Source organism: Chiloscyllium punctatum, chromosome 11 (genome assembly GCF_047496795.1).
Source record: "Chiloscyllium punctatum isolate Juve2018m chromosome 11, sChiPun1.3, whole genome shotgun sequence".
Taxonomy (NCBI): Eukaryota; Metazoa; Chordata; class Chondrichthyes; order Orectolobiformes; family Hemiscylliidae; genus Chiloscyllium; species Chiloscyllium punctatum.
The window spans coordinates 44,657,624-44,683,708 of record NC_092749.1 but is presented as its reverse complement, the minus strand read 5'-3'; the positions used below and the strand labels follow the sequence as shown (position 1 = coordinate 44,683,708).

General features: G+C 41.9%; 1 protein-coding gene across 1 annotated transcript; it reads right to left on the bottom strand.

The window, feature by feature from the left end:
* Positions 1-350: 350 nt before the first annotated feature.
* mrps10 (mitochondrial ribosomal protein S10) lies at positions 351-25,482 on the bottom strand. The gene is made up of 7 exons (XM_072580704.1): positions 25,342-25,482; positions 18,316-18,374; positions 9,129-9,201; positions 6,856-6,995; positions 4,787-4,895; positions 2,076-2,165; positions 351-1,994 (listed from the first exon to the last, which is right to left on the bottom strand). Exons 1-7 carry the CDS (start codon positions 25,405-25,407, stop codon positions 1,908-1,910), a joined length of 624 nt encoding a protein of 207 aa, XP_072436805.1. The 5' UTR covers positions 25,408-25,482; the 3' UTR covers positions 351-1,907.
* Between the last annotated feature and the right edge of the window lie 603 nt (positions 25,483-26,085).

Sequence of the window (26,085 nt, the reverse complement as noted above, 5' to 3'; positions counted from 1 at the left end):
TGAAGTTATCTTTTTTTTTGGATGAGCAAATGTTTATGAAGCTTATGATAATGGTTCTAAATGAAGTAGTCATGTCTCTGATCTGATAGTATTTTCGATGGTGAGAATTTGGCAGGAACACAGGATCTGTGAAGATATTGCTTGGACCTAGAAGACCACTTTATCTTTGTCTTGTATTTGCCACATTGCTTACAGCTCAAGGACAAACAAAGTGAGAAAGCAGTGTAAATGGTTTTTGGTCCAGTGACCTTTCTTCAGAACTTCCTCACCTCTCCCGAATTCTCTTTCAGTTCAATTCAGTTAAATCAAACTCTAGAAATGTCAAAGAAGACAAACTCACCAGTAAAGAGTGAACATAAAGCCTCATTATTTTAATAAAAAGCTGGCCTTTGAAAAGTTTAATGTCTCCAACCACGCACCAAACTCATTGTTTTTCAGCTACCTTCTGACAGAGCCTAGTTTGTCAAACTGACTGATAGTAAACCTTCTCAAGCTATTGCAATCTTTTAGAGCAATTAGATCGTACGAAAGAAATGCTGGCCTTGACATCATAACCATTTCCTGAGAATGAATGAAAAAAGACAACTGGCAAAATAAATACTACTGTAGGCATAGCAGCGATACATAAAGATTTACAACACAGAAGCTATTTAGAGTACATATCTGTTCGTTCTTTGTTAAGTGATTTAAAGAACATTTGTACTGTCTTGCTGTTATCTCCCACTTCAAACAGTTATCCAGTTTTTCACAAAGTATAAAGACCTCTAGCTCAACCAGTTACTATAGCAAAGGTTTGGTAGCCAACCATACTCCATTTTTTAAAAAAAATCTTAATCACTTCCAAATTGACTCCTTCCTAATCAATTTTTTTTAATGGCGTTTTTCTATACATTGCATCAGCCCTTATTTGTCTTTCCTTTTGATGAAAATAGTCACGCACATACTGTAATATGACTAGCTTGTCAAAACTGGTATCAACTGGGTGAATTTCTGTTATTTGATTATGTTCTTTCTATGTGTATCTAAATTTACATAGAATCCTGAAGCTTTGGCTTAGCCATTGTCTTACACAAATTTATAAATTCCTGTTTAGATACTATGCTCCTATTTATAATATTGGGGATACTATTGACTATTTGGGGCTTTATCCTGTTTTATATGCATCTTCAAGGAATTATATATTTGAGCCTTTAGCTGTCCCTGCTAATCCACACGAACCCAGCATCTTGTTTAATGTATACTTCAAGTTATTGCTTTGCCTCTGAAAACATATTGTCTCATGTCTCCACATAGGTTGCATTTAACATCCACCATGGTGGCTATATAGGAGTTAGTTCCTCCAATTACCAGTTATGTCAAAAGGGCAATTTCCATAAGTACACTGAAGTTACAGACCAAAACAAAGTCCACATACCAAGTGACTAACAATAGAAACCCTAATTATTATAAATAATACATTGGAGATGAGACATTCTGATTTTGTAGTTATACTTGCATAGCACCAACCTGTGCCACACAGTGCAGCCAGCAAGTTATTCTACCAATTCCTCCCCTTCCCCCCCCCCTCACCACATTAATCTCTAGTCATTCCCCTGAACTATTGTCTAGGTAATGTTAGTTGCAAACAACTAATTGTTGATTTTTAGTCATTTCTAATTCAGGTTACTTGGACAAATGCCTAAACATTTCATTACTTTCCAATATATTACCCCAAGTTGTTGTGCTTTAGGAGCTCTAACAGGTGCTGCCTGTAAGTCTAGGGAAATGCAAAGTTATTAAAAAAATTTATTTTAGGATACACAGATCAGATATTCCAACATAAAAGTGAAAAACTTTGACAAGAGTTCATTTAGTAAGATGTTTTAAAATAGATACAATGAACAGTTATAGGAGAATGTTCATGGACTTTAACTATCTGCCTTGCCTTCATTTTCAGAAGAATGAATTCTCCAAATAGGTTCCTTAATATGTTCTGGTAGCTTTTCTATCAAAGTCTGAAAAGGAGAAGAAATTTCTTAAATTAAAGATTTACATGACAGAAAACATAACTGTATGAGTACCAATATAAGACTAACCTTGGTCACCTCCATTGCAACACCTTCTGGAAGATTACGCTGGATATATTCCAAGTACACATTGGCAGAGCTTCCAGTTAAATGTTTGAGCTAGTTAAAAAAAAGCATTAAAAATAAGCTGAAATTCTTCAATCTTACAGCAAGCAAGATTTCTAAACCACCCTCATGTGATACATTCAATTCAATTATGTTTTACATAAAGTATTAGGCACCAGTAAAGTATTTTTCCCCAAAAGAAGAATTTTTAAAAGGAGTTGAGGGCACCTCAACAGTATGATCTGCTCCTCTAAGAAAAACTATAAAAATTAATTAACAAAAGACAACAAAGTCTGATTATTAGACCTGTTGACAAAAAATAAGGAAACTGACTGGTGAACAACATGCATTTGGAAGCAGCACTTTGGAGCTTGAATCTCATAGTATAGTAAAGTAACATCACAGAAGGACACCTTTACTAAATTTCCAGTCACAACATTGTGATGGGTAGAAGTCAATCAACCACATACTTGCAGTTATCCTAAATGGGAAGAAATTGAGGATTTTTTTTTCCTGCCTGCTATGATATGCTTCAACAGTTGAGTAAAAACTGAAACTTAAAAATACTTAGTAAGGCTGCCTGTTCTCTTGTCAGCTGTGGGTATGTGACATTATAAAATGAAAAAGGGTTGCATAAAAAATTAAAGATTACATCTGCAGAAAATGAAACATGGTCTCCTTGATATTGAAAAAGCGAGGCTGTCGCAGCTAGAACCTCAAACTGCAGATAATCTTAACTCACTATAATAAACAGCAAGTCTACCTTTGCACATATCAACCACCAAGAAATTTCACACTTGGATTGTTATTAGAGAATGTCCTGTCCAGCTGTTTATGCCAGAAATCACAGCACATTTTTATTAATCATTAAGTGTAATTCTAACGAAACGCTTGGTAGGATATGAATGGAAAATGTGAGATGTGTTAGCATTCAAAGTTAGGCACTGTAGTTCGATAATGGAATGTGAGAACAGGTTGGCTAAATGCATTTAGAAATATTCCAAAACATAGCAAACGTCTCACTGACTGAACTAAATATACTGGTTGTTGTTTTAACTATAACAAACTAAGTTGGGTGTGAGATAATTGAGCATTCAAGTTGACTGAACTATCTTTGAAGAGCAGAGTAAAACTGCCATAAAGGAAGGGAGAGAAGGGTGAGATGCAATTATTAGGGCCTATTAATCACAATTGTCATTTACCATTCTCTAAACATGACTGAATTTGTCCATTTTCTTTAGCCTACAAGAATGATTAAAAATATGAATGAGAGTCAACTCAAGCAGGCTGATGAGTAAACGAGAATCTCTAATGAGCAGGGTAGGATAAAAGACATGATGGGTTGGATTCTGCAATTAAAGTAATTGCTGTTGACAACGAAGGCAGTTTCCCACCCAAGATAAGGAATATGACCATGAACATAAGGAACATCTCTGCCGTGGATGTTCCTTCTGAGTGTAGTTTAGAATTACATGTTATGAAGGGGATCTTCAAGGGCAGTAGATACATTGTAACATCTCCACCTGCATGCATGCTCCCTTCTAAGCCACACACCATCCTGACTTGGAAAATATTGCTGTGCCTTCAGTGTCACTGGGTCAAACTCCTGTAAATCTCTTCCGAATGGCATTATGGGTTTATCTATAGCGCATAAACTGCACAGTTCAAGACAACAGTTCATCACACCTTTTCAAGGGCAACTAGGATAGGGTAACAAATGCTGCCCTAGCCACTGATACATTTTTATTAATTCTTGGGTTGAGGGTACTTCCAGGCATCCATTAAAACATATCAGCAAGCTGTAGAAGGAGCCATATCATACTGGAATACAGGAACATGAATAAACATTTAGTTTCTCAAGTCTTTTCCACCATTTAATGAGATTATTACTGATCTGTGTCCCAACTTCATAAACCACCATTGTTTTGTATCCCTTAGTACCTTTGATTAACAAAAAAACGATCAAAATCAGAATTAAAGTGATCAGTAGATCAAGATTTTAAGTGTTTGGGGAAGAAAGTTCCAAACTTTAAATTTCTGCAACAAATTAAAATGCAGTCATCTTCACTCAGATCCAATTCCTGCTAACTGGCATGTCTAAAACATATCTTGTGCACTTTTACACCTTGGAGAAGGTCTAAAGTTTGTGGAATTTTTGGGAGCAGTAAAGCACCCTTTTAGATAGGTTCAGGGAACCTATCAGTGTCCTTTGCGATTGTTAAAATTAGATATAGTTATGCTCAAGTAGATAAACTCATTAGAACAGCAGAGGAACTGTTAAGTCAATGAAAAAGTTCAAAATTCTGGTCTTTAAATTTGTGAAAAAAACTGCATTGTGAGAAATAGTGCATGCTATTTCATTCCCAAATGTGTCCCGCAGATTCCCGACCCAAACCCAAAAGGAGACATTCCTGATTTGAGTTTCAGCCAAGAATTTCCCCAAATGCAGCCTTGTGCGGGAATTGAAAATTCTGATCAAACAATTATGTTGCTCTAAGTAAGTGAAAAGATGACCAGAGAGAAACAGAATTTGATATAATCACAAAAATTACATTCACTTTCATTCCATGGAATGGTTCAAAATTATTTGAAATTGGAATGTTTTCTGTCTTAGCTAAAATTTTATGGATTTTTTTTACATCCCAGATTTTTCTGATATTTTGCTTTTTACTTGCCTCTATACATCTGTAGTATGTTCGCATCTCATACTGTACTCTGTGTTTCTTGAAAATGTGAACAGATTTGAGAAGTGTCATTCTATCAATTTTCTTTACAGGTTCATACCTAAAAAAAAAGTTTTATTTCATAAAAAATCAAATCAACTTCCCAAAAAAGACTTTGATTTTCACTTTATTGATTTTACAAATGCAATGTTCCAGACCTGCATATAAAGTATCAAAAATGGCAAAGCAGACAAAAGATATACTGCTAGTATGTCTGATAGTCACCAGGAAACTACTGGATTGTAAAAGCACGTCTGATTTGCCAGCCTGACCTGTGATTGTTTCTTAACTGCCCAGTGATATGGTCTACCAAGTCATTCAATTATAACTAACTGCTCGGAAAAAATCGGGAAGAATAATGCTGAACACTCTGTAATTTCATCTGTATGTCCACACCAATGGCACATCCTGTCCTATCAACTCATCAAAGTGCCCCTTATTTAGTCTGAGCCAAAATTGGGAGCACTGTTCCACAGAATAACCATCCAACAGTCTTACTCCATTATATTCACCAAATTAAACCTTAGATCCACAGAATCTCTACACTGTGGAAACAGGCCCTTCAGCCCAACAAGTCCCACACCAACCTTCCAAAGAGCAACCCACCCAAAACCATTCCTCTACATTTTACTCCTGACTAAAGCACTCAACCTACACATCCCTGAACACCGTGGACAATTTAGCACAGCCAATTCACCTAATTTGCACATCTTTGGATTGTGGGAGGAAACTGGAGCACCCGGAGGAAACCCACACAGACAATCACCTGAAGCTGGAATTGAACCCAGGTCCCTGGCGCTGAGGCAGCAGTGCTAGCCACTGTGTTAACCTAATGTGCACCCTAATCCAATGCTCCATCACCATCCCTGGGTATGTCCTGTCCCACTGGTGAAGACAACCCTGCAGAGATGACCGGATAGTGGCATATAATTGACAGGGAGTCACCCTGGGGCTCCTCAACATAGACTCTGAAACACCATTGCTAATCATCACCAATTGTGCTCCTTCAGCTGGCAAATCAGTAGTCATGTATATTGAGCAGTAATTCAAAGCAGCACAATGAACTTTGACGATTTTCTCCAGCACCAGCTACACCCTAGCCAAGGTTCCAGTACATCAATTATACTGGTGCCTATCCAACAATGTGACAGATTTGTCATGCTTGACAATTTTAATTGGGCAATTGCCAACTTCTTAGTCTTAAATCACTTGTGATGGCCAGTGTCAAGTGATAATCACAGAGCAGTAACCTGATCACTATTGAGATTCTTGTGGTGCATTGGTAATGTCCCTACCTCTGAGCCAGGAGACCCAGATTCAAGTCCATCTGCATCACAGATGTATAATAACATCTCTGAACAGGTTAATCAGAAAATATCTAGCCTGATCACTGACGCTTCATTTGAGGACAGTGAGAGCAACTTAGCTCCTAACTTTATTCATCTTCATCCAAACTTGAACAAAAGAGCTAAATCAAGAGATGAGGTAAGAAAAAAAAAATCACAAAATCAAACAATACAGACATACTGCTTGTAAGATATTTAAAAATCAGAGAATCAGAATGACAGAATTGTTTGAGCTTAGGAGGAGGCCATTCAGCAAATGATTATGTGAGCTGTCCAAATGAGTAGCTCACTGTGTGCCATTGTCCTGGCTTCTCATTGTAATCCTGTACCTTGTACTTCAGAAAGGATGTGAAGGCACTGGAGAGAGTGCAAAAGTAGTTTATAAGAATGGCTCCAGGGATGAGTGATTTCAGTTATGAACATAGATTAGAGAAGAGAAGGCTGAGAGGTGGTTTGATGGAGCATTCAAAATCATGAGATGTCTGGACAGACACAATGGGCGAAATGTTCCCCACTCATGAAAAGTCAAGAATTGGAGGGTGAAGATTTATTGCCTGAGTCATTGTAGCGTGTTTGAATGAAAGGAAAGCAAGTGCAATTTTGAAAAGAATCCATTTGACAAATTAAATCCTAAAAGATACAAAATACTGCTTGTAATAACAACAATGTACTTACACTTTATTAACAGTGATATTCAGCTCTTTAGCAGCAAGTGTAGCAAAATATTCATAGCTATCCAGTACAGCTTTATCATGGCCCTTTACCAACACAGAAATCTTCCTGTATAGGGCATCAGGCTCATCTGTTATTGCTACCTGCATTAACAAATTCATAAAGCATCCAAACAAAATAATTAATTACAAAGACAAGTTCTTTAAAGTGAAAAGTCTCAGTTTCAAAGGAGCAAGTATTTCAAAACATGACAGATTTAAATCTGCACGATATATAAAGTACAAAGCAAACAGAGGCAACTAGAAAATGTTTTAATCATCTATAGCTGCTTCTTTATATTGCACACTTCATACCACAGAATATTCCAAAAATGTATTGCGGAAAATGAATTACTTTTGAAATGTATTCAGAGTCTTTTAGGTAAAGACAACAGTAAATTTGTAAATACCATGATTCCAACAAATAAAAAAGTCAATCTATTTTAGTAATGTTAACTGAGAAACTAACTTTGTCCAAGACACTGGAAACAAGCAGGTAAGGCATCAGCAGAATTTTATATTAACTTATTTAAAAGTTGCACCATCAACCCTGCAGAACAGCTTCATAACTATGTGAAGTTTTAGTCTGACAAAATGGGTGATTTCTGAAGCATTGACGGGTACTGAAAACTGAACAAATAAAGATTTCTTACTTGTACATTTGCCAGAATGACTGCAAACTAAAATGATTTTCAATAAACTGAAAATATTAAAGTTAAAATAATAATAAACTGTCATTAAAGTTATTCTGCCATCTATGTCTAAAGACTATTCACTGTAAATATGAATGATTTGGATATAAGATTTAAAGATATTTGTTTTGAAGTTTGCAGATGAGACCAATTTAGGAAATTTAAGGAATATTGGTAAGACAGACCAATGGGGACATAGCTTTACAGGTGTTAAAGGCAGTATTTCAAACTGATAATCTCAAAACTTGTCTTTAGAAATATTGAATACAAAACCAGAGGGGAAATTCTGAGCCTATATAAACCCTAAAAAGGATATTAATTAGTGTAGTGCATGTAGTTTTTGTGCTTCTCACCAGAGGAAGAAATTCAAAACACGGCTTCCCAAAGCAGGGTTGGAACCTACATTCCCTCTGATTTTTCATTTTTGGATGAAGGTTTTGGTAATATGGTGGGAAAACGTGGTATGCTATTTCTTCACATCAAAGGTAACTTTGGGATGGACTTACTGAATTGATTGTGTCGTAACTTCCACAGATGTACATGCCCAAGATACATTGTTATAAATACAGAGGGTATTATTCATATTTCTACTCAAACTCAGCATTTTCTGAAAAGGTTCTCACATATTTCTGTTTCTCATAACATCATTCATATATAGGTTATGATGAATGTACAATTTAAAAATTCTATTTTGATTGATGTTATATTTGAACTTTACGTCTAGATTTCATGACAATCAACTAATAATTATTTGGTAACATAAAATTTGAATACTGCTTGAAAAAAAACATTGTCAAAGCTTTTCCTCTTATATTCATCAGTACAGATGCAAGAATGCCAAATTGCTAAATGAAGAACAATTTACACGACAGGACAGAAGGGTGCAGACTTAATAATCCTGAATGTGCCATAGATTACACTGATAATTTTGAATTGGTTATCAGCCTTGTGTACAATATGGAGAAAGTGAGGACTGCAGATGCTGGAGATCAGAGCTGAAAAATGTGTTGCTGGAAAAGCGCAGGTGGTCAGGCAGCATCCAAAGAGCAGGAGAATCGACGTTTCAGACATAAGCCCTTCTTCAGGAATGAAGGGCTTATGCCCGAAACATCTATTCTCCTGCTCCTTGGATGCTGCCTGACCTGCTGCGCTTTTCCAGCAACAGTTTTCAGCTTGTGTACAATATGGCTCACTTACACCTGCAAATAAGCTAGAGATACACAAACACAGGGAACTGTCTTCTACTGTAAAATGGACCATGGCTAGGCATTGTACCTTTTTTGAATTAGTAAAAGTCTGGGGAACAAGTTTCTTGGTGCATTTTCCAGGGCAACATTTCAACAACCAATCATCACCCTTCGTTTATGCAGTATAAATTGTTGCTCCCTTTGAAGTTTGACATTCCTGCATCTGTCTGATGACTGGAAGACAAAAGCTCTGACTTTTGTTTTTCCCCATCAACAGACTCTAATTAAAATTATACAGGACAGATTCTATAGACTAAGTAAAGCACCAAACAACTACAAAAACTTGCTGGAAATCTTACCAGAGGAGCTGTGCTATAATGTGGACACCTCATATAGATTCCTGTTGACAGCATCAATGCAGGCCTTTTACCACTGTTAAATAAAGATATTGTATTATATAATTATTAACTTTGTGTACACACAACATCTGAACTTTACAAAAACTGAACCATACTTCAAGTTACAACTGCAGAGTAAAGGACCACATATTTTTCTTTTGGGATTATAAATCAAACAGAAGCTGGACTGCTATATAGCTAGAATACCAAGAGTGTTTTTTGCAAAATATTAAGTGGTGCACATTTTTAGCTGTTTAAGACATTGTTGCTGTTCGAGTAGTGAGATTGATACATCACTGAGCCAACTTCTGAGGAAATGTTGCCTGACAACAGCACTTGAATTAGTCCAGTTGCAGTTTGTTCAAATGTTAGTGAAGAGAGACCAGAAACCTCCACTGAAAATATCTGTCCTCAGCCTTCCCACTGGTGAGTGAAAGACAAAAATAACCAAGAAAACTCAAAAGAAAATGTCCTAATTAAAAAAAATCCAGGTTCACCAGATCAAAAGAAGGGAAAACAATCATTGCTTTACCGACAACAGAATATCATCATTACTGAAATCAAAAAGAACATAGATAATTTATCCACTCGTGTGATCTATACATTTAATTTTCAGACTTTCAGATATCTCTTCAGGAGTGTATCAGGGATTGTACTAGGCCCAAACATCAATGACAATCCCTCCATCATAAAGTCAGAAATGGGCATGTTCACCTATAGTTGCACAACGTTCACCTTCTGCATCTCCTCAGGTGCTGAAGCAGTGCATGTCCAAAAGTCAGAAATCACCCAGAAAAGTATTAAACTATTTGACTGAGGGCAAAACTGGAACAGTTTGGCTAGGGATGCAGCAAATTCTGGAGCCCAAGTCTTCAGTTCTATTCGAAGATTTCATCAGATCCAATAACCTCTGCAGTATCCAGAGCCTCCAACCGTTTCTTGATATCAGTTGGAATGAATTGAATTGGCTGAAGATTGGAATCTGTGACATGAGACACCACTGGAACAGGCTGAGATGGATCATCCACTCAGCAATTCCGCCTTAAGATTACTGCAAATTCTTCAGCCTTGCCTTTTGCACTGATGTGCTTGGCACTGCCATCATTGAGGATGGGGATATTTGTGGAGCCTCCTCTTCCAAAGTTGTTTAAATTGTCTAACAACATCCATGATTGGATGTGGCAGGAATGCAGAGCTTAGATCTTATCAGTTGGTTCTAGGATTACTTTGTTCTGTGTTTGGCATTGGTTGGCACCTCATTTTTAGGAATGCCTGGTGCTGCTCCTGGCATGCCCTCCTACACTGTTCATTGAACCAGGTTTGATCCCCTGGCTTGATGGTGATGGTAGAGTGGGGGATATGATGGGCCCCCCAGATTGCGCAGGAGTATAATTTGCTACTGCTGATGGCTCACAATGCCTCATGGATGCCCATCTTGAGTTGTTAGTTTTGTTCAATGTCTGTCCCATTTAGCATGATGACAGTGCCTCACAACACAACATAAGGTGTTATTAGTGTGAAGAAGGGAATTTGTCTCTGTAAGGACTGTGCACTGGTCACTCTCACTGATGCTGTCATGGACAGATGCAACATGGGATTGTTGAGGATGAGATCAAGTATATTTATCACTCTTGTTGGTTCCCTCACTCACTCTTGGTGGTTTTTAGGACTAAACCAACTCAATCAGTCACGCTGCTGAACCACTCAGTGATGAACATTGAAATCCTCCAACCTGATTACATTCTGCACCCTTGCCACCTTCAGTGCTTCTTCCAACTATTGGTCAACATGGATTCATCAGCCATGGGAGGAAATACATCATAGTTAATAGGAGGGTTCCTCATCTGTATTTGACCTAATGCCATAAGACATCATAGTGGTCAGAGTGCACGTTGAAGATTCCAGATCAATTCCCTTCCAACTATGTATTTTTTTCTTTGGGGGAGGGGAATGTTTGAAGAGGGCTGGATGGAAGGGAATCCAGTAGGAGGCACTCATTTGGTTTTGTTAAGTGGGCATGGGCTTTGTTTTTGTTTCACTCCCTGTCCTTCAATATAAGTCTGCCCTGTCACACAACATTAGGGGAAAATCACTATCCTCTTGCAGTATTAATGAATTGGGATTGCAGCAGGGCTGGGACTTGAATCCACCTTCCCTGCCCCTTCCCCAGCCTGCTCCCTGCTTGTCAGCCTGTGGGACAATCCCACAGCGCCACCCACAGCTCAGTGGGTGGCATGATGGCTCAGTAGTTAGCACTGCTGCCTCACAGTGCCAGGGGCCCAGGTTCAATCCCAGCCTCAGGCGACTGTGTGGAGTTTGCAAATCTTCCCTGTGTCTGTGTGGTGCTCCAGTTTCCTCCCAGTCCAAAGATGTGCAAGTTAGGTGTATTGGCCATGCTAAATTGTCCATAGTGTTCAGAGATGCGTAGGTTAGGTGCAATAGTCAGGGGAAATGTAAAGTAACAGGGTAGGGGAATGGATCTGGATGGGATACTCTTCAGAGGTTCGGTGTAGACTTGCTGGGCCAAATGCCCTATTTCTACACTGTAGGGATTCTATGATTCTACATATACCACTGTACTACCACCACTGGAACACATCATATCCAGAGATAGTGATGGTTGTGCCCGAGACATTGTCATACTCAAGGAATCATATCTACGATAATATCAGACAATAGCTTGACTAGTCTGTAAGAAAGCACTCCCAATCTTGGCACTTGCCCCAAGAGTCAAACAGTGTGGTGCTGGAAAAGCACAGCCAATCAGGCAGCATCTGAGGGGCAGGAGAGTTGCCATTTCGAGCATAAACTCTTCATCAGGAAGAAACGTCAACTCTCCTGCTCCTCAGATGAAGCCTGACCAGCTTTTCCAGCACTACACTCTTCAACTCTGATCTGCAGTCTTCACTTTCTCCAACTAACCCCAAGATGTCAGTAAGTCGCACATTGCAGGGCTGTTTTTGCCCTTGTTGCTTCCAGTGTCTATGCTGATGCTAGGTTGACCGTCCAGTTTCTTTCATTTTTCTGACTTTGTAGCTATTGTTACAACTGAATGGTTTGCTAGGCCATTTCAGGGAGCAGTTAAGAGATAATTGCATTGCTGTGGGCTTGAGTTACACATAGTCCAGACCAGGTAAGTACGGCTGTTTCCTCCCCTAAAGGACATTAGTGCAACACCTATCAAAGGCCAAGTGTCAAACTTTAATCCCCGGAGCACTACATAGGTCTCTGGGGCAATAGAGTTTAGATCAGAGTGGTGCTGGAAAAGCACAGCAGGTCAGGCAGCATCCAAGGAGCAAAAGCCCTTCATCAGGAATAGAGGCAGGTAGCTTCCAGAGTGGAGAGGTAAATGGGGCGGGGGGCTGGGGAGAAGGTAGCAAAGAGTACAATGGGTGAATGGGGGTGGGGATGGAGGTGATAGGTCAGAAAGGAGGGTGGAGCAGAAAGGTGGGAAGGAAGATTGGCAGGTAGGACAGGTCATGAGGACAGTGCCGAGCTGGAAGGTTGGAATTGGGGTAAGTTGGGAGGGGGTGTGGGGAGGGGGGGGGGAGGAGGAGGTGAAAAATGAGGACACTGGTGAAATCCACATTGATGCCATGCGGTTGAAGATGAGGTGTTCTTCCTTCCAGGCGTCGGGTAGTGAGGGAACAGCGGTGGAGGAGGCCCAGGACTTGCATGTCCTCAGCAGAGTGGGAGGAGGAGTTGAAATATTGGGCCACTGGGCGGTGTGGTTGATTAGTGTGGGTGTCCCAGAGATGTTCCCTGAAGCGCTCTGTGAGGAGGCGTCCAGTCTCCCCAATGTCGAGGAGACCACATCAGGAACAACGGATACAATAAATGACACGGATTTCTGGATGTGGAAGGCTACTTTAGGGCCTTGGATGGTGATGAGGGAGGTGGTGCGGCCGCAGGTTTTGCAATTCTTGCAATGGCAGGGGAGGGTGCCAGGACGGAAGGGTGGCTGGATAGGAGTCATGGACCTGACCGGGTAGTCATGGAGGGAATGGTCTGAGCTGAAAGGGGAGGGAAATGGATCTCTGGTGGCGGGGTCCATTTGGAGGTGGCGGAAATGTCGGCGTATGATGCGGTTAATGCGAAGGTTGGTAGGGTGGAAAGTGAGGACCGGGGGGGGGGGGGGAAGGGGAGGTTCTGTCCTTGTTACAGTTGGAGAGGTGGGGTTTGAGGGCGGGGGTGCGGGATGTGGATGAGATGCGTTGGAGGGTATTTTCAACCACGTGAAAAGGGAAATTGTGATTCTAAAGAAGGAGGCCATCTGGTGTGTTCTGTGGTGGAACTGGTCTTCCTGGGAGCAGATATAGCGGAGGCATTGGGAATACAGGATGGCATTTTTTGCAGGAGGTAGGGTGGGGAGGAGGTATAATCCAGGTAGCTGTGGGAGTCGGTGGTTTTGTAAAAAATGTCAGTTTCAAGTCTACATCATTAATGGAGATGTAGAGGTCCAGGAAGGGGAGGGAGGTGTCAGAAATGGTCCAGGTAAATTTAAGGTCAGAGAGGAATGTATTGGCAAAGTTGATGAACTGCTCAACCTCCTCATGGGAGCACGAGGTGGCGCCAATGCAGTCATCAATGTAGCGGAGGAAGAGGTGGGGAGTGGTGCCGGTGCAACTACGAAAGATGGACTGTTCTACATAGCCAACAAAGAGACAGGCATAGCTGGGGCCCATACGGGTGCCCATGGCTACCCCTTTGGTTTGGAGGAAGTGGGAGGATTTGAAGGAGAAATTGTTAAGGGTGAGGACCAGTTCGGCCAAACAAATGAGTGTGTCGGTGGAAGGGTACTGTTGGGGACATTGGGAGAGGAAGAAACGGAGGGCTTGGAGGCTCTGGTCGTGGCAGATGGAGGTGTTGAGGGATTGGATATCCATGGTGAAGATGAGGCATTGGGAGCTAGGGAAATGGAAGTCTTGGGGGTGGTAGAGGGCGTGGGTGGTGTCTTGAACGTATGTGGGGAGTTCCTGAACTGGGGGGATAGGATAGTAACGAGGTAGGTGGAGAAGAGTTTGGTGGGACAGGAGCAGGCTGAGACAATGGGTTGGCCAGGGTGGTCAGGCTTGTGGATCTTGGGAAGGAGGTAGAATCGGCCGGTGCAGGGTTCCCGGACTAGGAGGTTGGAAGCTGTGGGTGGGAGATCTCCTGAGGTGATGAGGTTCTGTCTGGTCTGAGAGATGATGGTTTAGTGATGGGGAATGGGGTCACGGTCGAAGGGGCGGTAGAGGAGGCGTCTTCGAGTTGGCTTCAGTGGTGTAGAGGTCAGTGCACCAGACTACCACTGCACCCCCTTTATCTGCTGGTTTGAGAGTGAGGTTGGGATTGGAGCAGAGGGAGTGGAGGGCTGCGTGTTGTGAAGGTGAGAGGTTGAAATGGGGAGGGGGTAGACAGTTTGAGGCGGTTAAAGTCTTGGCAGCAGTTGGAAATGAAGAGGTCGAGGGCAGGTAATAGGCCAGTGTGGGGCGTCCAGGTGGATGGAGTGTGTTGGAGGCCAGTGAAGGGGTCCTCAGAAGGTGGGCAGGAGTCCTGATTGTAAAAGTAAGCTCGGAGGCGGAGAAAGAAAGTGTTCAACGTCACGATACGTATTAAATTCATTGATGCGTGGACAGAGGGGGATAAAAGTAAGGACTGAGGACTGATCGTTCGTCCTCAGTAAGTGGAAGGTCTGAGGGGGATGGTGAAAACTCGGCAGGGCTGGGAGCTAGGACCCGGTGTAGGGGTGGAGCTGGGAGTGGGGGTGGAGCCTGTAACTGGAGCGAGAGTGGTAGTGGGGGCAATAGTTTAGTGGTAATACCATTAAACTAATGTCTGCTGACTTGAAAATATATTACCATCTCTTCAGTGCTGCTGCATCAAAATCTCAAAACTCCTTTCTGAACAACAGCGTAGTCGTACCTATACCAAATGGATTGCAGCAGTTCAAAAGATGAACAAAAGTGTGGGAAGGGCAGTTTAAAGCAAGATTTATTTATACCTGAGAGGCCTGTCACATTGAAAACTAAGGAGAGACTGAAATAACAATAAGAGGCACCTTCACCTTAAGACTAGCTTTAGTACAGAAATTCAAATTGCAGAGTGTGCACCAAACAGTTAATGATTTGAGCCCCACAGAATTTTGCTGTGTACTGCTTTAAACTCAGTGCCTAAAGCAAATTGTATGTTAAAAGAACTTGGCAAAAGTAAGGACCACAGATGCTGGAGATTAGAGTCGAGAGTCTCATGCTGGAAAAGCACAGCAGGTCAAGCAGCATCTGAGGAGCAGGAAAATCGGTGGTTCGGGCAAAAGCCCTTCCTGATGATTTTCCCCTAATAATGTTGTGTGACAGGGCAGACTTATATTGAGGGACAGAAAGTGAAACAAAAACAAAACCTTCTCAAGATCAACTAGGGATGGGCAATAAATTCTGGCCCAGCCAGCAACATCAGCATTCCATGAGTGAATAGAACAAAATTAAAACCACCATCTTGGTGACCTCTGAGCCCAGTGTGATATTCCCATTCCATATTCTCTCAATTTACTTCTGCCTAGTAATATTGCTTGTTTATGCCCCTATATCAGCTCATCTGCTACTACGAACAAAGAAATCATGCTTGCATTGCCTCCCAACTCATATTTTTCAATAAGTTTCTCTGTGGCTTCCAATCTTCCATAAGCCTGTATTCTTACTCCTGTTTACCCATCGCATTTGAGCCTTTTATTTGTTCCCAGTTAAGCAACCATAAATTTTATTATCATCCTCAAATTCTTTATCGGCTTTACCCAAGTCTGTAACCCTGTCCTACCCTACAAGCCACAAATCTATGCAATCCTCCACCTGCCTTCTTGTGATTTCCTGTGCTCCCCCAGTGGTTCCAGAGCTCTCAAGACTTCCTCTCCTTTAAGATGGCCCTTAAAACCTACCACTTTCGAATTTTTGAACGCATGTCCAAATAGCTTACAGCTATGGCTCTGCGAATTTTGTCTGATTACATGCCTTGGATCAGTACATTGAATGCAATATATAAATGCAAGTTAATATTGCTTGATCTAGAATGACAGGAGAGTTGGTGACAGAAAAGGGACTTTTACACAAGAAAAAAATTCCTGTGCCATCATGTATTCATTCACAACTCCTCCAATAATGAAGCAAGACAGCCCCCAGCAGGAACTGGGCAATATCCAGTCTTTACAAATAGCAAATATACACAGCACATTGTTCAGAAACAACAGTCTTCAAGATGAAAAAGCCTAATTCAATTCCTTTGAATTCAAAGCACTGCCAGTGTCATGTTAGGCCATCATTAAAAACTGGTGTTCATGACTGAACAGAAGTGGACCAGCAAACTTAAATATACAATGAATAAATATAGGGAGAAAAAATGATAATGTCACTGGATTAGAAAAATTCCAGACCAATGTTCGAATCCCATCATAGTAGATGGTGAAATTTGAATTCAAGGCTAGCCTAGCATTCCCATGGAAAATGCACCAATTGATAGTTAACTGGCAGGCGATGTTTACATTTTAAAACAGACAGGTCATCGCTGGGACCCTTTTAAAATCAATGACCACGTAACAGCCAATTGTTGTAAAAATTCATTAAGCTCGCTAATATTCTTTAGGGAAGGAAATTTGATTACCTTCCATGGTCTGGCCTACATGTGACTCCAGACTCTTAACTCCCCTCTGAAATAGCTGAACAAGCCATTCAGTTGTATCAAACCACTACAAAAAGGGCAGCACTGTGGGTGTCCTTATATCCCAAAAGCTGCAGTGATTCAAAAAGTTAGTTTACCACCATAGGGATGGGCAAATATTGTGGACTTAGGCAGAAATGCTTACATTTCATGAATACAATTAGTGAATAACGATCAGAACTAATCTGATTACTACACACATTGCATTTTATGTACCCAGCAATATTAATAGGTTATATGCATCCAACATCATTAGGACAGACTGTCAACATAATTATACTATTTTAAATTTTTTTCATTGGATGTAGGCATCACTGGTATTTTAACAGGCCTTTTTTGCCTATCCCCAATTTCCTTGAACTGAGTGACTTTCCAGGCCATTATAAAGAGAAGTTAAGAGTTAAGAGCCACATTGCTGTGGCTCCGAAATCTCAGAGCTCAGACCGGGTAAGGATGGCAGATTTCCTTTCCTGAAGGGCATTAGTGAATTAGATAGTTTTTAAAAAAAAACGACAATCGATAATAATTACCATGGTTACCATTACTGGTATTAGCTTTCAATTCCAGATTTTATTAAACTGTATGTAAATTGAATCTATGTCTCTCAATTGCTTCACCAATATCATTATGACAACAACTTCTTCAACCCATTAATACAGGTCAGATGGCTATTATTTAATGCATAAACATTTGATATTTGGTACAGAACCTGAGTACTGCTGGGAAAAATACATATTTTATCAAAGGTTTTCATCTCACATTCACCTAGCCAATTAGCAACATCATTACTTCAAAGGGAAAGCAAACATTTATATTGCACGAGAGGAGAGTACTGATTGGTTGGCAAGTGGACTAACTAGTGAGCATTGCCATGGAAAATGCACGAGTTACTAGGTAACTGGCAGGCGATGTTTAAATTTTAAAGCAGGTATCTCTGTGCCCTCTTAAAAATCAATGACACTATACATTTTATTTCTATTGATTTGTTTGACTATATGAGTATGAGAAAGTTTAACTACAAACAGCAGAAACATAATAAACATAAGACATTACTGAAAATTTCATTCCTGATATTTACCCAGGTGTTCTTAAAACCTGAGCAGAGTGATGAAGGGTTTATATGCCTGAAATGTCAAACCTCCTGCTACTCGGCTGCTGCCTGACCGACTGTGCTTTTCCAGCATCACACTCTTCCACAGTGATTCCACCTAATCCGTTGTCATAATATCACTAATGACAACTGAACATACAGACACATTTTAAAAAACCTTTAAATGAGTAAACCACCTTGAAACCCCCATCTCCAGTGTCTCCCTGAATTTGGGTTTGATCTCCAAATACTCTATACTAATATCATGTGTGTTGCATAAATACATATTAAGAATTCTTTATCTCAGCTTTTCTAAAACAATATGAATAGAAACATTCTTATTCTGAAGTCAGCTGAAAGGTATGAACTTACCAAAGGGGTACGGTTATCATATTGTGGCTGGCATAATTCAAAGCTGGAATTCGATTAGCCTGAAAGTCAAAGCGATTCTTTTAAAAAGTTACTCATATACATTTATCAAAGAATCTGAGGTATAAGATATATATTTTTTAACTTCCTGAAGAATTGAACTTTATTCAAACAATAGCACTTCAACAATGTTACATTATCTCCCTCAATAAAGACAGTCCTTGGAGATTCAGTTACAACAACTGCACGCATTCTAATAATTGGCATTTCCAGGGCGACAGATATTTTTGAGAATGATAAAAGGAAAAGAGGAAATGGTGAACACTAAGCAGTAAGAAATGGTTTCAGCGGCATCAAAACTATTAAGTGTTGGAAATTTGAAAGCAATGAGGTGTGGTTTCCAAAAAAAGTCCCAGAGGACAAAACCAAACTGGCTGAAGGGCGAGCCACTGATGTTGGAGGTAAAGAGGATTAGGTTCTAGATACCAGACAGTTTGTTGAAGACTAATGTGAATAAATGTGCACCATACAAAGGAGTACAGTTTGGCCAGGCATCAAGATACATGTTGTAAAACAAAGAATTGTGGAAGCTGGAAATCTGAAACAAAAACAAAAATTGCTAGAGAAACTCGGGTCTGGCAGTATACGTGAAGAGAAAATGTTTGAGTCTAGTGACCCTTCTTCAGAAACAGTCAATAAGGTTCAGCTTATCAGTGATAATAATGTGTATGATTAGAGCATTGGATTGAGCAGGTTTTGGAGGTGTATGGAATCAAACTGAGAAAAGGCTGGGATGTAAGAAAAGAAATTTGCTTTAGAGCACTTTGGCAAGGCCACAAATCATACTTAAATTGAGCACGATACTTTTCAGAATCTTTTCCCATACCTACATTGACAGAAATGGGTGAAGAGGATCTATGTGGTCTGAGAGCTGATTTCAGCCAGAAGGTATAGTAATTGATCTTTTACAGTTTGGAAACAGATTTGGCATTGATCTAAGGAATGGAGTCTTCGGAGGGTTCAGTTGGTCAATTTTTAATGTGTGCTCAAACATACATTTGTCAAGATGAAGAGATAATAATTAGAAACAGCTAGTCAATATTTGTCAAGACCAGTTGAGGTCCAGCTAAACGTAAACTCCCTTGCTTTAACTTTCATGGATTTTCAATTCTACTTCTGTGCGTGTGTGCAAGCTTAGGCAAATGCATGTGATCATATGAATAGTGTTGCATTACCTCGTTTTTTTTAGCTTGGGGAACAGAGGTGAAGGGAACCTGTCTGAATAAAGTCTTCATTGTCTCAAAACACAGAAGAATTAGAATATACATCCTCTATAAATTCTAAAGCCAACAGCTGTTACTGTCAAACAAGGAATGGCTTAACAGGGGAGTCTTTATCCATCCTCACCTAATCATAATTATGATAAAACACAGCTGCATGATATTTCAGCCAATATTTCCAGAAGCGCATGGAGATCCATCCCCTTTGCACTGCTGCATGGCTGCCTTCCCATCGGATGTCCACGAATGAAATCTGATGTTTGATTCACTAAGATGAAACAGTGGGCACACTATTGATCAGACCTCTTTTACCTCAACCAAAATAAAAAACAAAATCCAGTTCCAACAATGTTTGGTAGTAGGTAGCACCTTCCCAGAGTTCTGTTCTGGAGCTGCTTATGTCAACTGAGTAAACGGATGTAGAGTTAGGAATGTGTCCAAATTTCTTGATCACATTGAACTAAGAGAAATCTTAATAATTCGAAGGTCAACATTACAAATCAAATATAGTAGAATGGGCAAAAGAGTAGCAAATGTAAATATGAAGTGGTACATTTGGGCACAGCAAAGGAGATGTTGAATAACATGGAGTACATTACAAACAACATTCAAATAAGGCCACAGAAGGGGCATAAATATTTTAAAACATCAAGATGTGGAGGTGCCAGGTATTTGACTGGGGTAGACAAAGTTAAAAGTCACACAACCCCAGGTTACAGTCCAACAGGTTTATTTGGAAGTACAAGCTTTCAGAGCGCTGCTCCTTCATCAGGTAGCTAGTGGGGCAAGATCATAGGACAGGAATTTATAGTAAACAAGTCAATATGCACGATCTTCTTGGAGATTTATTATAATTTATGTGTCCTATGATCATGCCGCACAAGATGCCGGACAAAGGAGCAGCGCACTGAAGGCTTGTACTTCCAAATAAACCTGTTGGACTATAACCTGGTGTTGTGTGATTTTCAGCTTCGATCAAAGTGGTGAAAAGATAGAAAACCTTAGTGAGATAACAATTGGAATGCTACATACAGTTTTAGGTTTCACATTACAAGAAGGATATTGAGGGTGCAATACATTACAAATTCACTTGGATGTTATGAGAAAATACAAATAGGAAAGAAATATTGGCTGTTTCACAAAAGCTGAATTGATTATGTGGATCGACGGTTTTAAAGTTATAAAGTGAGGGGGTAGACTAGATGACCAGTGATTGTTGATAGAGGATGAAACATCAGAGATTTAAGACAAACAGCAAAAGAAGTGGTATAATTATGAAAATGAACAATCTGACCAATTCATAGCATAAATTACAGAAAATATCCCCATTTAATTTTCACAATGACTCAATATCCTCATCACAGTTATATTGTGTAATGCTCAAGTGGAACATTTTATTCTCAAAGAACTGATTGAAGCAGACACCAATCAATAGCAGCTGGATATTGTTGATGAATATGGAAATCCGGAAACATAGCAGAAGAGTATTATTCTGCTGCTCTTATGGAAGATGAACAGCTTGAAGATGTTTATGTATGTCAAAAACAGAAATTGTTGATGAAACTCAGCAAGTCTGCAGCATTTGTAGAGACAAAGCAAAGTTAGCATTGAGTCTGGTGACTCTTCTTCAGAGTGGACATGTTAACTCTGCTTTCTACCTGCACACGCCGTCGAACCTGCTGAGTTTTGCCAGCAATTTCTGTTTACACTTCAAAACTCCAGCATCTACAGTTTTGTTTTATGTTTGTGAAGATGGTGTAATTCCTAATTGTCAGTCAATCAGAGGTCAATAAATATAGTTAGAAGGTCAGCAGTGCTTAAGGCTATGGAGAGAGATAATGATTTTTTAATTTCAAAAACATACTTCATTCAAAAAAATTTTCTGTAAGCTCACAGCTACTAAAGTAGTTTTGTACAGTCATTGCATATCAAAATAAAACAAACATTGGAATTTGACATTTCCTGCAGTTGCAAAAACAAAGGCACTTCTTATTCATGCAGCATACTATTTACATACATTGTGACAACGTGGTCAGCTAACTGAATAGACCAGGTAAAAACAATGACTGCAGATGCTGGAAACCAGATTCTGGATTAGTGATGCTGGAAAAGCACAGCAGTTCAGGCAGCATCCGAGGAGCAGTAAACTCGACACTTCAGGCAAAAGCCCTTCATCAGGAATACAGGCAGAGTGCCTGAAGGGTGGAGAGATAAATGAGAGGAGGGTAGGGGTTGAAGAAAGTAGCATAGAGTACAATAGGTGAGTGGGGTTGGGAATGAAGGTGATAGGTCAGGGAGGAGGGTGGAGTGGATAGGTGGAAAAGAAGATAGGCAGGTAGGACAAGTCATGGGACAGTGCTGAGCTGGAAGTTTGGAACTGGGTTGAGGTGGGGGAAGAAGAAATGAGGAAACTGTTGAAGTCCACATTGATGCCTTGGGGTTGAAGTGTTCCGAGGCGGAAGATGAGGTGTTCTTCCTCCAGGCGTCGGATGGTGAGGAGTGGCGGTGAAGGAGGCCCAGGACCTCCAAGTCCTCGGCAGAGTCGGAGGGGTAGTTGAAATGTTGGGCCACAGGGCGGTGTGGTTGACTGGTGCGGGTGTCCCAGAGATGTTCCCTAGGAGGTGTCCAGCCTCCCCAATGTAGAGGAGACCGCATCAGGAGCAACAGATACAATAAACGATGTTGGTGGATGTGCAGGTAAAACTTTGATGGATGTGGAAGGCTCCTTTCAGGCCTTAGATAGAGGTGGTGTGGGCGCAGGTTTTACAATTCCTGCAGTGGCAGGGGAAGGTGCCAGGACAGGAGGGTGGGTTGTTGGGAGGCGTGGACTTGACCAGGTAGTTATAGAGGAAACAGTCTTTGCAGAAGGCGGAAAGGAGTGGGGAGGGAAATATATCCCTGGTGGTGGGGTCCATTTGGAGGTGGTGGAAATGTTGGCGGATGATTTGGTTTATGCAAAGGTTGGTAGGGTGGAAGGTGAGCACCAAGGGGGTTCTGTCTTTGTTATGGTTGGAGGGGTGGGGTCTGAGGATGGAGGTGCAGGATGTGGATGAGATGCGTTGGAGGGCATCTTTAACCACGTGGGAAGCCTTGTTATGTTTGGAGGGGTGGGGTCCCTGTTCCCACCCTACCTCTTGTGAAAATGCCATCCCGTATTTCCAATTCCTCCGCCTCTGCCATATCTGCTCCCAGGAGGACCAGTTCCACCACAGAACACACCAGATGGCCTCCTTCTTTAGAAACTGCAATTTCCCTTACCACATGGTTAAAGATGCCCTCCAACGCATCTCATCCACATCCCGCACCTCCGCCCTCAGACCTCACCCCTCCAACCATAACAAGGACAGGACCCCCCTGGTGTTCACCTTCCACCCTACCAACCTTCACATAAACCAAATCATCCGCCGACATTTCTGCCACCTCCAAATGGACCCCACCACCAGGGATATATTTCCCTCCCCACCCCATTCCGCCTTCCGCAAAGACCGTTCCCTCCGTGACTACCTGGTCAGGTCCACGCCCCCCAACAACCCACCCTCCCGTCCTGGCATTGTCCCCTGCCACCACAGGAATTGCAAAACCTGTGCCCACACCTCCTCCATCACCTCCATCCAAGGCCCCAAAGGAGCCTTCCACATCCAAAGTTTTACCTGCAAATCCACCAATATCATTTATTGTATCCATTGCTCCCGATGCGGTCTCCTCTACATTGGGGTGACTGGACACCTCCCAGCAGAGCGCTTTAGGGAACATCTCTGGGACACCCGCACCAATCAACCACACCGCCCTGTGGCCCAACATTTCAACTCCCCCTCCCACTCTGCTGAGGACATGGAGGTCCTGGCCTCCTTCACTGCCGCTCCCTCGCCACCCGACGCCTGGAGGAAGAACGCCTCATCTTCCGCCTTGGAACATTTCAACCTCAGGGCATCAATGTGGACTTCAACAGTTTCCTCATTTCCCCTTTTCCCACCTCAACCCAGTTCCAAACTTCCAAACTCAGTTCCAAATTCAGCACTGTCCCCATGACTTATCCTACCTGCCTATCTTCTTTTCCACCTATCCATTCCACCCTCCTCTCTGACCTATCACCTTCATCCTACCCCTATCGACCCATTGTACTCTTTGCTACCTTTCCCCCACCCTCCTCCATGACCTATCACCTTCATCCCCACCCTCATTTACCTATTGTACTCTATGTTAATTTCTCCCCACCCCCACCCCCCTCTCATTTGTCTCTCCATCCTTCAGGCACTCTGCCTGTATTCCTGATGAAGGGCTTTTGCCTGAAGCGTCGACTTTACTGCTCTTCAGATGCAGCCTGAACTGCTGTGCTTTTCCCGCACCACTAATCCAGTAACTGAATAGACCCTCAGTTTACACTTCAGCAGAAGGACCTTAGATGGTGATTGTTCCCCACTGCACCTTGGCTTTAATGCATCCTTCAGCACTTAATGCTGGACCTTGAACATACCAAACTGCAACATTTGCTTGCGGTCAACTCTTTACCCTGGGAGATCAACAAGTTTCAGGCAGAATGAAGACTGTCTTTCACCGAGTTGGTGGTCTTCCAGGCACAGTCAATGCTTGCCTCAGTGAGAGTCCCTGAAAACAGCCTGTAGAGCACACAGTACTGAATCACAGAACTGCTCGGGGCGAACCTCAACAAAAATCACTGCATGTCTTGCCAGACATTCTTTGCAAAGGCACATTTTAGCAGACGTGTAACAGTTTCTTCACCAGTGCAGTCACATCGAGGACATGGTGCAGTGGTGCACAAAGGCCAAGCATCCATGAAAGATTGTACGGCCAGCGTCCTTCTCACCAACAACCAAGCGACGTTTTGTCTCTGACGGTCTGCTCAGCGATCCGCGCGACAGGACCAAACCTCGGGGTAAAAACAATGACTGCAGATGCTGGAAACCAGATTCTGTATTAGTGGTGCTGGAAGAGCACAGCAGTTCAGGCAGCATCCAAGTAGCTTCGAAATCGACGTTTCGGGCAAAAGCCCTTCATCAGGAATAAAGGCAGTGAGCCTGAAGCGTGGAGAGATAAGCTAGAGGAGGGTGGGGGTGGGGAGAAAGTAGCATAGAGTTGCAGTGGGAGAGGGATTCCCTGAGATTCTTGTAGAGAGAGGAGGAAAACTTCTTCAAGGCAGGCATCCTTGCAAGAGGATTCGCAGTAGGGTTAAAATCAACGAGGTAAAAACAATGACTGCAGATGCTGGAAACCAGATTCTGGATTAGTGGTGCTGGAAAAGCACATCAGTTCAGGCAGCATCCAAGTAGCTTCGAAATCGACGTTTCGGGCAAAAGCCCTTCATCAGGAATAAAGGCAGTGAGCCTGAAGCGTGGCCCTACTGCGAATCCTCTTGCAAGGATGCCTGCCTTGAAGAAGTTTTCCTCCTCTCTCTACAAGAATCTCAGGGAATCCCTCTCCCACTGCAACTCTATGCTACTTTCTCCCCACCCCCACCCTCCTCTAGCTTATCTCTCCACGCTTCAGGCTCTTTGCCTTTATTCCTGATGAAGGGCTTTTGCCCGAAACGTCGGTTTCGAAGCTACTTGGATGCTGCCTGAACTGCTGTGCTCTTCCAGCACCACTAATACAGGACCGAACCTCTCCTTTTCCTGCGGGGTCTCGAGGACGCTACGTGCTGACCGCTTCCTGACTGACGAAACACCATCACAGAAACTTCGGGGATTGAGGGGAGGGTGTGCAAAAGAAGAAAAAAACAGTCAAACTTTACCTGGTACAACCGGAATAACGATCTGCCCCTGGAGACGGCACGGAGACGACGCACAACAGTCGCCATCTTGGCTCAAATGCCGCCAACCTCCGGTTCCGGCGGAACTGCTTCCGGATCACCGGCCAACGGTTTATTGTTGATGCGGGGACACTGTGGGCCTGGACTGTGGAGGGTAACTCCCTACCCTCTTGCGAGTGCGGTTTATGTCTTGGGCTACTCCAGTGTTGCACTGAAACATGAGCCCTAAATCATTTTCCGTTTCAATTTCTAATCCCGGACTGGGACTTGAATCAAATGGACATTGTCATTTAGAAGCAAACGTGGCCTCCACTAAACACACCGCCGACCGATCACCGAGAAAAATGCCAATACTCTAAATACTCATTAGAGAAAGAGGCAGACAACGTTTTAAAGTTGATGGACCTATTATTGGCACATGTGAGTCGAAGCTGGAATCGCAAAATACAACAAAAGCAACAACACAATTCAATGCACCGCAGATTCCAGGTCCCTATTTTGCAATTCATTTAAAACTGATGGGCATAGACTATCATGCTACCCATTGGTATTTTGACTGGCCTTCCACAATCTGATCCTTAACTGAATTGGAAATTGAACCCCTCGCAGCAGTTACTCATTTTCATGGCATTTGCCATTGGGAAACCAGTAATTCATATGATCCGGACCTTGCAACCTTGACTGATGAAGTTAACGGAACAGATGAAGTTAATGCTGTGTTAACGG